This window comes from Balaenoptera borealis (genome assembly GCF_965194805.1).
Source record: "Balaenoptera borealis genome assembly, chromosome: 5".
In the NCBI taxonomy this organism is placed as follows: Eukaryota; Metazoa; Chordata; class Mammalia; order Artiodactyla; family Balaenopteridae; genus Balaenoptera; species Balaenoptera borealis.
In genome coordinates this window covers 78,251,952-78,265,179 of record NC_138862.1, presented here as the reverse complement: position 1 = coordinate 78,265,179, position 13,228 = coordinate 78,251,952, and the positions used below count along the sequence as shown (strand labels likewise).

General features: G+C 39.6%; 1 protein-coding gene across 10 annotated transcripts in view; it reads left to right on the top strand.

Moving 5' to 3' along the window:
• TP63 (tumor protein p63) overlaps positions 1 to 13,228 on the top strand; it is a 240,574-nt gene that overhangs the window by 155,960 nt on the left and 71,386 nt on the right. For all 10 annotated transcript variants that reach the window (XM_082393248.1, XM_082393246.1, XM_082393247.1 and 7 more), the window contains one exon: positions 5,478 to 5,732. In XM_082393248.1, coding sequence (XP_082249374.1) covers positions 5,478 to 5,732 — 255 coding nt within the window. The remainder of the gene's footprint in view (positions 1 to 5,477; positions 5,733 to 13,228) is intronic.

Sequence of the window (13,228 nt, the reverse complement as noted above, 5' to 3'; positions counted from 1 at the left end):
ATAAGGTATGAGTATATTTTACCTCCACTCACTTTCTAGGATCATTTGGAAGACAAAAGAAGTGAAATATTTTATATCTAACAAAACCTGGTTTTGAGAAAAACGTGATGCTGAATACATTCTTAAGGTGAAAAGATGGTGTTTTAATTTAACATAGAATACAAATATCTTCTTGACCTCAAATAGAGCACATTCAATCAATTGTGTTTAATTCTAGCATAAAACAAACCATCATTCTTTGAGGTGAGGCAGGTGGTAGAAGACTGAAAAATGACAAGCATTTCTCCCTCAGGCCGTGCTTGTTTAAAAGTCACTATTCTGCCAATATTTGGGGATAAAAATGTAGTACTGTCTGCTAGAGCATAATCCAATGGATGCTTTGCAAAGCCAAGGTCATGAAGAAAGCTGTTTTCTTTTCCCAGGAGGGGCTTTAGAGTGTTCAGAAAGCTCCTCCATGAAGCCTGAGGTGAAAGGTTATATTAGCTGAGGAAACTATATATGCTGCCTGAAATAATTTGGATTTGTAGGTTTGGTCTGGCAAATCTGTATGAAGAAAAAAAAAAACCAGTTATCTCATTTTTTGAAAGCAATCTCATGGCATTATTTTTACATAGTATTGTAGATGAGAATGGTTATCCCTAGAAAAATGTTAGAACTGGTGTACCATTTATGTTTGATCATCAGATTCAGTCTCCTCAATTTTATACAGGTTTTACTTTATAGCAAACTAAAGTCCAGGTTGTTTAAGTACGTTGCCCAGGGGTAGGTGGCAAATTAGTGGCAGTGTTGGGCCTTAAACCCCATGTTACCCAAGTCTAAGTTCAGAGTTCTTCTGCATTACTAGAATCCATTCACGAATAAAAGGAGCACTGAAGAATGTTTAATTCCTTAGCCTCCTCTAACAGTCAGTCAAGGATTATAAATATAATTTTTTTCAAATGAAATTTGGGCAAGTTATTGTTTCCTGTGACAAGGATCCATTTGAATTTAGGTAAATAAATTGATTATATGTTTCCAAAGTAACCTCTCCTATGCCTGATATGGTCTGCATTCCCATTTTTTATTAATCTCTTGCCATATATTATTGACTATCGTTGCCATAAATTAGCTATTACAGATAGTAATATCTAGGAAAGGCGAGAAAAAGAACTTATAAAATTCTCTTACACAGATACATTGGAGGAGAGATTTTCAGAAATGCAAATTATATCTATGTTCCTGTTTCATTGCACTGGTCATATGACTTGATTGGAATTCTTTTTTGATGTTAAATTATTTTACAGGAAAGTAATTACAGAGTCAACTTTAAGTAGGTATAAACCCAGGTATTCAATATTAAGTTTTGTTTACAGTGATATATACTGATATACATTATTGCTGAGCTGATGAGAAGAAAATTCAGGCCCACAATATATTTAGAATTTAAGATCATTAAACAATGTAATCCAGGAAGGAAAAATAAAATGAAACTAAAAGAACTGCATTTATATAGGACGCTTCTAAAACAATGACCAGTCAGGAGAAATCTCTATTCTTTACTGCCATTTTAATTCTAATCATCAAAACTGAAGAAATAAATCAGTCTGTAGATGACTATGGGAATGCGAAAGAACTTAGACGGGAGGAGATAAACAACAAGGAAACCCTCTTTCTATATTTGGGCATGGTAGTTATACTTGCTCTTTCCTAATGGTGAAAGCAGGCAGTTTGAGATTCAGCCCCTGGGTATCCCTACACTTACCATACCAGCTCCATGTTTTAAAACACCCCCAGGGTGTTCTGTGATTACCCGGAGTATATGAAGTTTCTGTGACCAAGGTGTGTTTTATCCTTTCTGTGGGCATATCAGCTAGTTTGTGGTGAAGCTGAATACATTTCAGCTACAGATGTTGGTAATTTTCTAGGGTCCAGGCAGTGTCTTCTATTTCAAAGTTATTTTATAGGAAATGAAGCATCTGTTCAAATTCAAAGGAAATCCACTGTTTTACTTTATCAGGCTTATAATAGACATCAGGCAAATCGTGTTCATTTTCACCTTTTATACGTTGTGGAGAAAAGACTGTCTCCTCTTTCAGACATGATAGGGTACATATTCAACACTGTTCATTCATTCACTGAGTCCCTATAGAGTATGTTAAGATTATTTGAACATCAAGATACCTTGTTAGAAAGGGACAATCTACTTCCTATTACATTTCAAATGTTCTAATAGCTTTTGTTGCATAAGAAACACATGGGTCACAGAGGACCCCACAGAGTTCTTCTCAGGGCACTTTTTGGTACTCATACGAGTGTCATGTTCTAACTTCGGAGACTATTTTACTTGTCATCATAAATAGGCATCTCATTAGCATCCCAGCATAACACAAATTTCTCCCTTCTGTGTTTATGGAATTACTGAAGTAAACAAAGGGTCCAGTTACTGCTTCCGTCATCCCACCAGCTTCACTTTGGTGGAAAAGAAGAAATAAATATTATTCACATTAACCTGGCACAGAGCTAGCTTCATAGGTTGCAAAGTGTGCAGTTATGAAAGGGCCCCGTGCTTTGTTTAATGTTCTGCTGTCACCATTATGAAACTCTTAATAATTTATGAACAAGAGGCCCTGTGTTTTCATTTTGCGATGGGCGCTGTGAATTATTTTGCTGGTCCTACCTACCTAACACTTGTTCTTCTTGGCTATGCTGGTCTGCCCTCTGCCTCTAATTGTACTTTGTCAACACGTCCACTCTCTTCAAATCAAAGAAATAAGCAAAGAAGAAACTTTTTTGGTCGTTGTCAACTAAATCCTTTTAAAATTAGCTTCAAAAGTACTAATTCCTATGGCAGGTTTATGATATAAATTTTTAATAAGGCCATGGAAAGTCTCCAAGGAGATTTCTAATCATACAATTCTACTTTGGTGGGTTTGTTGCTGTGTGTTTCAGGCTAGTTAATTCAAAGTTAGTGTTGGTTTTATGCTTTTTTTTTAAAGACAATTGAGTATACTACTTAGCTTTTGCTTCTTTAAAGTAAAATTTGAGGGAAGCTTAAATTGAAATATGTTTTCCTATTTTTATCTTGAATAATAAGCAGCTCTTTGCCCAAACCTGAGAAATCTAGTTTTACATTATATAAATTGAGGCGTCAGTACTGGAAGCAAATCCTATTGTGAAGTAAAATATTTCACCCGAACTTTTTGGGATTAAAAATTATGGCATGTAAAAGCATAGCCATCAACACCTATTAATGGCTTGAAATACAGTTTCTGCTTCTTTGGTGCCACCCCATACGTTCAGTCTCACTGCTGTCCCAGGGACGTCGTCTTTGTACCCCTGAGGTAAATGGAGTTTCCATTTCTCTTATGTCCTTCAAGCAGCACTGAGTGTTTACTCACTGGCTTTTAAAGCTGGGTCCCCAAACTTTTCTCTTTACATTTATTGGAAAAAAAAAATTCAAAGGGCCATGTTTCTTTGTTCTCCTCCAAGCGCACAATTAGCTGAAGTTCCATTCTGTGTAGCTCGAAGGAGGAGGAAAGGGTTGGCCCAACAGGCTTTTTACCGCCTGTGAGAAAGTGCTTGGCGAATTTCTTTGTCCCCTTTGTCAGGGGCGGCTACCTCCCTAATTGTACTGCTCTAGGGAAGCACGTGCCTCTGGGAGCATTATCTGATTCCTACAGGACGCTCAGGAGTGCTTTGTATACTGACCCTTAACTTGAACACAAATAATAATTTCAATCCCCTTTCTAGGCTGTTGCCGCAGGCTTGGACGCCTAAGAGCTTTCATTCAGCCAGGGGTGTGGACGCCTTCGTCCGGGCCTCAGGTTTTAGTTCTGTCTCTCATAGCTGTCTCACCTGCAGTTTGCCTCACCTGTCAAGAGGGGAAGCTAAAAGATGGAGGACAGGAGAACTAGGAGCTGTGGAAGTCAGAGGGGAGAGAAGGCGAGACTAACAGCTGCTCTTGTCAGCAGCGGGATAAGTGTAAAGAGATTAATAGTTATTTGAAGAGCAAATGGGGACATGGCATTCGGCAGTGGAATGCGAATGTATAAATGTAATGGAATGGGCATGCAACCGTTAACATTTAGACAGATGCTCTCTGGACTGAATGGAATGACAGAGTCCTTTCTCCTCCCCGTGTGAAATACTTAAAGTTTAGTAAAATAATTTTCGTACGCTTAAAGTTGAATTAAAATTGTTTTCAAGCATCCGTTTCTTTGTGAGTTTGTTCTTCTCCGTAGTTTGACTTAATCTGGGACTCTGTTATATTTCAGTTGAAGATCCAGACTCCTCATTTCCTTTATAAAATATGTACCCACAGGACTGCCTTCTTCTTTTTGCTTTTGATTTGTTTTCCTTTTGCTAACTTGAAGAAACAGTGAGGTTTCCACATGTCAGAAGATTTCACAAAGGGAAAATGGTACACAGGCTGGTGGCCCCTTCTGGAAATCTGTCCAATTTGACTCAGGAATGACTTGAATTATCTTATCAGGCTGACAGATGGAATGGTGTTGTCAGGGCCCTGGGCTTGGAAGATTTGGTTTCAAAATCCCTACTCTTTGCTTATTAGCCGATGCTTGAGCAAATCACTTCCCCTCTCTGATAGTAATACAGTAAGGATTTTTTGCCGATGAAATGAGAAGTTAAATCATTCTTCCCATAAACATCTTATTGAATACCTACTTGGTGCCGGTTTTCCTAGAAGAAATAAAACACCTGGCAGAGAAGCTATATGAATTAATGTACTTCTGAATTATTTCAAACATAGACTTTTAATCATAACTAGATGATATTTCTCTTACACATGTTCTACTTTAGAAAATAGTAAACTGCTACAAAGAAAATGAAAAAACAGATGAAAAATTAGGCTGTTTGGATGGTCTGCTAGCATGTAACCTGTTAAAATATATAGTTGCCTCTCCCTGTCCCTGCTACTCATTTCCCTCCAGTCTTCATGAACCCAGTCCCTGGGGGCAAGTCGGTACCCTGAGACAGAATTTAGAATGATGACGAAAAGGAAATTTGGAGGACAACTGATTTTTCTCAGTAAACAACAATTTGATGCTTAAGTGTCCTCTAGAACATATCTATCCAGTGGTCTTTTTCATTCTGAATACCAGGACAGAAGAAGAAAAAGAATAGCAGGCAGTATTTATTTATTTTAAAGAATTCATAAGCAGCTACGGAGCACGGGCACTTCTTGCCCAGTTTGCAAATGAGCACATAATCCACTTTCAAACGCTCTCGGGGAGACCGCAGTCTCCAAAGGTTGCCCATGAAGCCGTGTGAACTGTGCAGGTCATTACAAAACACACACGCCTGGGGTTCCTCTTGGTGTTTCGAACTATGCATGACACATTGGTCATTTTCCCTTGAGTGCGAAGTGTTGCAGACGTGAGGTGGAACTCTGTAGAAGGCACTCGCCAAATGATGCCTTTTTGGCAGCAAGGATCTGCAGCTTAAATGGCTAACATGGGGGGTTTCTGGGTGTCCCACAGCCACAGTACACGAACCTGGGGCTCCTGAACAGCATGGACCAGCAGATCCAGAACGGCTCCTCGTCCACCAGTCCCTACAACACAGACCACGCGCAGAACAGCGTCACGGCGCCCTCGCCCTACGCACAGCCCAGCTCCACCTTCGACGCCCTCTCGCCTTCGCCCGCCATCCCCTCCAACACCGACTACCCGGGCCCACACAGCTTTGACGTGTCCTTCCAGCAGTCCAGCACCGCCAAGTCCGCCACCTGGACGGTAAGAGCACCGGGCGCCCATGTGTCCTTGAACCTGATCCCCAAGTACAAGGGTCTTCTCCATCACCTCTCCCCCCACCCCGCCCCCGGCTCTCTCTCCCGTCAAAGCTTAGAGCTCCATATTGAATGGTGCAAAATTTCTCCCTGTCCTCTAAGGACATTTTGGTTTGAAATATTCAACACTGAACCAGAGAGAGAGATAAAGTGCCATTTAGTAGGAACAGCCCTGATCTGGTAACCAAACTCCTGCATTCTGGCTGGCTCCTAGCAATTTCAGTTGATGCGTTCTCGCCTGCCTCACGCTGTTGGGAGGTCCTTTGTGTGAAAGATTTTTTTTTGGAAAAACGTAAAGCATTACGCCAATGGAAAATACCGTAACCGTAGGATATGTGTTTGCAGTCTGCAGAATGTAGGCGTTACCAGTCTCATTATTTTGAAAAAATAAATGTCCCAGTAAGGTGCGATTTAAAAAAAAAAATGAATAAAATCACAAACACAGTGTAAAAAGAAATTAAGATCTCATCTATTAAGGAAGGGTTAAATTTGTGCATGTGGGTTCTATAGCATGAATCATAATTTATTGATACATATATATCTATTACATGTAGAAGCAAGTTTCCCTCCCAAAAATCCTCCTAAACTACACATTAGAGGCCTAAATTAGCTTCAAAGAGATTCTGATGAAAAATGTTGAAAAAAATCTTATATAGAACTTTTCTAAGAAAACATGGACATACTTTTAAAAATTAAAAAAGCTACAAGAATGTTGATTCTATTTCAGAGTTTATTTTATTATAACATGAATAAAGCTTAAATATAAGGGAGGAAACCTATAAGACTGGTTTTAACTGGTTGATCAAAGAATGCCCAAGACCAAAGTGACGCACATTTTGTCAAAGAATTTAATGTTTGCCGAGATTATAGAAATGCTTCCAAACGTCATCGTCTTGTTGAGAAGTAGCTTTCAAATTGTTTTAACAGATTTTTCCCTCTTTGGCAAATAGGTTTCTTTGGAAATCATTTCTCTTTGTATGTCACAGTATCCAGGCTTTTCTCCAGTTGTACAGAGTTTATAAAATAATCTGCATTAGTAACACTAAATTCCAACATAATTTCACACGTGTCCCCTCATTTTGACCTCACTTTTTTGTGAGCTAGGTAGGGCACATTTCACAACTCCCATTTTACTAGTGAGGAAAGCTGAAAAAACATCGGGATTCAGTGGCATCCCTAAAGTTACAGAGACTTTTGTGTAGCTGGTCCTATTTCTGATTCTGCCACCCTCCTCCCACTAGATTATGTCCTTTCTTTTTCTTTTCACCATTTCACATCAGGATGTCCCATAATTGTCTAAAAATTTATCTTAGCGCTTTTCTTTCATGGTTTGAGAAGCGGTTCTGTCATGGTTCGTATTTCAACCATAAAGTAGAAGTGTTAGCTTAAAACTTGATCTCTCTTCCATGTGCTTTTTTTAATCAATCGTGTCATACTGTTTAGTCTCTTTTATATGAATAATTGTGGAAGTGGACACTCCAGGTGAGTAAACTTAGAGTAAACTTAAAGATATATTGGTTGATTGATCTAAGTAATATCTTGCTGAAGAACCACTAAAATAACCATTTTATAAATGGAGCACTGATGTGTTTTTGAATAGGGGTCACACCAATTGGATGTTTACAGCCACTGAACTTCAAAGCTAACAGTTTTTCATCTGACATTTGCAGAGCTCTACTATATTAAGAGTAAGAACATCTGAGGGATAATGGGCATATTGGGGCCACTAAATGAAGAATCACCGCCCTCCTAAAATGGCTTAAGAACCTTGGGGATGGAGCATGATGGAACATCAATCTTTCTTCCTCCTCCCTCCCTCCCCACCTCCTCATACAGAAGTCTTAATGCTTTTTTTCAGTTTTAGTGCAATTCTGAACCATCTTCCATCAAATCCCCTCTCTCAGAGAGGTACACTGTCTCAAAAAAAAAAAAGGTTGGGGATATATACATAAGTGGTAGGTTAAAAGTAAAGAAAATGGGGCTTCCCTGGTGGCACAGTGGTTAGGAAGCCGCCTGCCAGTGCAGGGAACACGGGTTCAAGCCCTGGTCCAGGAAGATCCCACATACCACAGGGCAACTAAGCCGTGTGCCACAACTACTGAGCCTGTGCTCTAGGGCCTGCGAGCCACAACTACTGAGCCTGCGAGCCACAACTACTGAGCCTGTATGCCACAACTACTGAAGCCCACGCCTAGAGCCCATTCTCCACAACAAGAGAAGCCACCAAAATGAGAAGCCCGTACACCGCAACGAAGAGTAGCCCCCGCTCGCCACAACTAGAGAAAGCCAGCACGAAGCAACAAAGACCCAACACAGCCAAAAATAAATAAATTAATTAATTAATAAATTAATTAATAAATTATTTTAAAAAGTAAAGAAAATGTTTTGTAGAGTACCCTAGTAAAATTTCCTTACATGTGACAGCAGTGGTATCAGGACCCTGAAAGAGGGGTAAGCACTGTGGTGATGGGAAAGAGCATCTCTTGGGAGCCAGAAAACCTGGATTCTCACTGTGATCATCCTCGTGACCTTAGCCAAGTCACTTCATCTTTCTAGAATTCAGTCTGTGCCTCTGATGAGGATGAATGGGATGAAAACTACTTCTTTTCCTTAAGATGAGATAGTGTTATTAATCAAGATAGGTTTTAGAAGAACTTAGCTTCTAATCAGTTCATTTGCCTGCCATTAATAAGTGACCTTGGTTAAGCTGGTTTGCCTTTCTTGGGTTTCTGTTCAGTTGTCTACAGTGTATGCTATAGATATTACAGAATAAAATGATTGAATTAGATGCCCATTCCATCCTACTAGCGTATCACATGGTATTTATATTTTTATTCATGATCTTTCTTGTTTGCAATTAGGCTTATTTTAGGCCCAGCTACATTTCGTCTAAATCCAGCACATTTGAACCCTTGTTTGAGTAACTCCTGAGATCACCTAAAAATATGTAAATTCTTAACCATGGACACCAGTGTCTTATACATAGCAGCACCTAACTCTTTGAGCCAAATTATATACCCTCACACTTATACACAGATCTCACATTTTTAAGTGTTCTTTCATGCGACTTGGAGGCTCAGAACCGAGGCTGTTGTCCCATTTTAGAAATGAGGAAACTTCGAGAAGTAAAGGTTACATGGCTGATCACCAGCCAAAGAAATAGAGGAACCCAGGCCTCCCTCCCTCCCAGTTCAAGTCTCTCCACCATCTTATCTAGACTGTCTTTCTCTTGATTGACAGAAGGCAGGGAGATACAGGCACTCGCAGGCCCTGTGTAGCATGGAGTGAAGCCACCTGACAAAGGACATTTTTTATGCTACATTATACAACACCTATTTCTTAGGCATCTGTGCATTTTAAAGCAATTTTTCAAAATAAAAACACTATATTTTAAAAACTGCCCACAAACTGGAAGCAGCAAAAGCAGCTGTCATTAGGAAGGGTCACATGTACCTCATAGTCTTCTGGTAATTCTTTAGTAAAAATCTTGTTAGTACCATTTAATCACTTGTCATCCTTTCGTGTTGTTTTCTCTTTTAATTTCTGGTTTTACTAAGAGTCACTGCCAAAATATAATTAATGTATTTAAAGTATATACACATATTTCCTTTGCTTTCTCTGTTTCCAATAACGAATGTGTTCCCAGTTCCATAAAAATATGGTATCTATTTTAAAATTCTTCCAATGAAATAAAGTGAAGAGCAATGACATTCTTCCATATTCTCTCTTTCACACACACACACACACACACACACACACACACAGAGTCACACCCAAACCAACACAGAATTTAGGACTTGGGTTTCAGACTTTCTTCTTATTTCCACAGTGTAATTGTTACTTACTGATAGAGGCCTACCATTTAATATAATATAGTGCTGGTCTAGCATTATAGCTGGAACTCATCAGCCACAGGCCAGTAGACAGTATGGTAATTTGGAAATGACAAGAAACTTAGGTGCAGATTTCAACCCTGAAATTTACTAGCAGCAACTGGGACCTGCTCAGAGAGTTCAATCTCTTTGAACTTGACTTTTTCCACCTACACTTAGGGATGTTCATACTTTCCTTATCGTGAGGATTACATGCCACATGTAAGTGCACCTATCAGCACCTGACTAGTCATAAGCATACATGTGTTTACTGAGTCCGAATTTGAATCCCTTTGCTTCACGAGCTTATTATAGTTTTGTTGAGGGTTCCGTTGTGCCGCAAGTAATAATTTGAGAGAATGCAAAGCAAAATGTCTTCTACTTTTTTTTTTTTTCTTAGTGCTTTTGGGCTATTAGCATGCATACTCCAGCACCACAGGACTGTAATATTATCCACTACTCAAATATGTGAATAGATGGCATAGGATGATATCAGGCCCTCCCATATGCAGACTGGCCGAGCTGCTTTCCTAAGTCTGTCCAAGAAGATGTAGGCTCTTCTTGCCGGCACTAGGAAAGGTCTTTTCCAGCTTTAAGAACCTGTTGAATTCCAGCATTTATTTCTCATTTATGGGGATGTCTTTTTTTTTTTTTTTTTTTTTAATTTCTCCGTGTTAAATAAAAAATAGCAGTGCTTTTGTGGTGGCAAAAGTATTAGAGGCAACCTACACACTCACCAGTTGGGAACTGGTTCCATAAATTGTGGCATATCCACATGACAGAATACTCGATGGCCATTCAGAAGAATCATAGGTACCGATCTGGAATGCTTTTGGAGTTGCTGGTGAGGATGAGATAAGCCTTCTACGGCACCTACTTGAGCTTTGAGAGGACTGGTAAGGACACTACTTCTGGGGGCAGAGTACTTTCTTTTGCTGAACTCCAGGGACAAGGCTTTTTTTGTGTGTGAATATAGATCAATCTGTCTTGATTATCAGCCTCACGCACCTTTGACAGTTTGAGAGTTGTTTTCCCCACAACCCAGGACACACAGTATAATCTGTGTGCAGATACTGGGAAAATCCTCAGGTTAGTGTTTTTCTGTTGTGCTCTCCGTCTGAGATAATGACCCTGGACTTTGGACATACATCCCTTTTTGCTCTTGTGATTTTTTTCCCGTCATAGATGTCAAGGTCTTGTAGGGCAGGCACCTGGACCTAGTGCTCAGAGCCATGTCCAGCATATAGTAGGCCCTTAGTAAATATGAAAAAACTTTGTTTTCTCCTCGTGACCAAAGGAAATAATTACAGTCCCAAGCAGTATCCCTCCATTCTGACCTTGACTGTTAACTGTCCATTAATTCGATGCCATTTGCCTCCACCCGTGATTTAGAGAGCCCTCTTCCTTTGCCTTTCCTAATCATGCCAGCCTCACGTCGTGTTCAGAGCTTTGAAGACTCTGACTTGAGCAAGTGGAGAGATTAGGGAGGTGGCATTTGAAAGGGGAACAGCTAGTTCCCCGGAGAGTTTCATTGATCCCAGCATATCGGGTCTTGCAAGCTCGCTCCCCTTGGCTCCTCCACAGGCGAGCTGAGATGCATGCCTGTGGCCCACCCTCCCTGTCATCAGGTTACCTGTAATGTAAGACTTCCAGAAGAAGGCTGCCAGCTCTGCAGAAATCTAATGCAAGCCGGCCCATTGCGTGGCCCTCTGGAATCTTGGGACTCTTAAGAATAGCCCATCAAAGGACATGATGTACAGACAAACTTTTCCATGGTGAATATGATTTATCAGCTTCCTTGCACAAAGGAAACGCTTCTCTCACCAACGCTTGAGCCTTTACTGGGGCTGGTCTTAACTGAGAGGCTGTTAGATTTCATTGCTGAGGGACAGAAGTCAATAGACTTGTCTTTTGCCAGTGGTACATTTGTTAATCATGACAAAGTTATTTTCACTTCTTGCCAGAGCTATCCTATAAATCTCCAGAGATACATAACAAAGTGTCTTTGTGTGCTCCTCCCATGATAAAGAAAATAATAACATTGAGCATTGTCACCTGTTATCCAAGCTATTTCTTAATTGATGAGGGTATTGAGGAAGAATGTCCTAAATAAAGGGTTTGGAGATTCTTGGGGATGGTTCATGTTACTTATTTAACTCTAGGTTTTGGACTTTAAAGTGAATTTCAATTGTAAGCCATGCTATAGGGGAGTTGTCCCCACATCCAGAGCAGAATAACTTAGCAAGTTTGCCCTAATTTGTTTAAATTAACTCTAGGTTAATGTATTCGTGATAAGCCAGTTTCACCTAATCTGATGTTTAGGGCCCTCCCAGACTGTGCTCAGTGATTTCCTGAATCCACGGTAGAGTTTCTACTTAAAGGAAAAGAATTTTATATTTATTTATTTATTGCATCTAATGTTACGAGAACTGACCACTGATTAAGAAGAAATAAATAGCAAATTTAAATAAACTTGCCTTTCTTTTTCTACTACAAAAAGAATAACAGCAACCCCCCTTTTTTTCCCTTCTTATTCTTTGTCCTGTTCCTCTTCCTCTTCCTCCTTCTCCTTCACTTATATTATTATTCATAGTAGTCAATTTGGTTTTGTAGATATTACCAGCCACTTGGTATTTTGTTTTTCCACTGTGGCTTTGGTTTCCCAGAAGTGTGGATTATTTTGAGGAGGATTGTGATATAAATAAATTACCATGGAAATTTCCATCAAGAGCAGGGATCCGATCCTCAGGCCCATTTCCCTAAAAAATCACTTCCACTAATAATGGACTACCTTGAAGGTGGCAAACCCAAATATCTGGCACTAGGGGGTAGTGGAAATGAGTCAAATGGTGGGGATGGGAACAGTGGCAAGATGAGCTTACACACCTTGTCTGCAAGGGAATCTGCTTTGCAACTCCACCCTGGTGTCATGGGGGAAGGTAGGGCTGGAGTTAAAAGATGAATTTTTCAAGAGCATCTGGAAACCTGGATTTGCATGTAGTATCTCCAGATCTTTAAGTGATATATTCATTTAAAAAAAAAAGTTGTAAAAACCACAGACCAAACAAAACAATAGTCAGACTGAAGGCTGTCTTTGCAGTATATTTAACAGTGACAAGGGACAGTTACTTAAAATTTAAATAAAATAACTGGAAACTAGAGCAAGCATCTAAGGGGAAAGTTACAAATAAATATATTCCATTTGGAAATAATAATTCTCTGTTCCTTTCAAAAGTCCTATAGATTAACCGCCCCCTCCCACCCCCCTGCAATAAACTAAGCAATACATTATCAACGTAGATCTTTCTCAGTTTGTTTTCGTGCAGTTAATGACCTTCCTACCTTCATATTCCTATAAGATTTTATTTTATAAAATATAATGATCTGCAGCATTGGGTCCTTGGCATAAAGAAAGAATCTTCTTTGTTTTGTTTTATCTATTTATTTATTTTAAAATTTTTTATTTATTTATTTACTTACTTATTTATTTATGGCTGTGTTGGGTCTTCGTTGCTGTGCGCGGGCTTTCTCTAATTGGGGCGAACAGGGGCTACTCTTCATTGTGATGCGC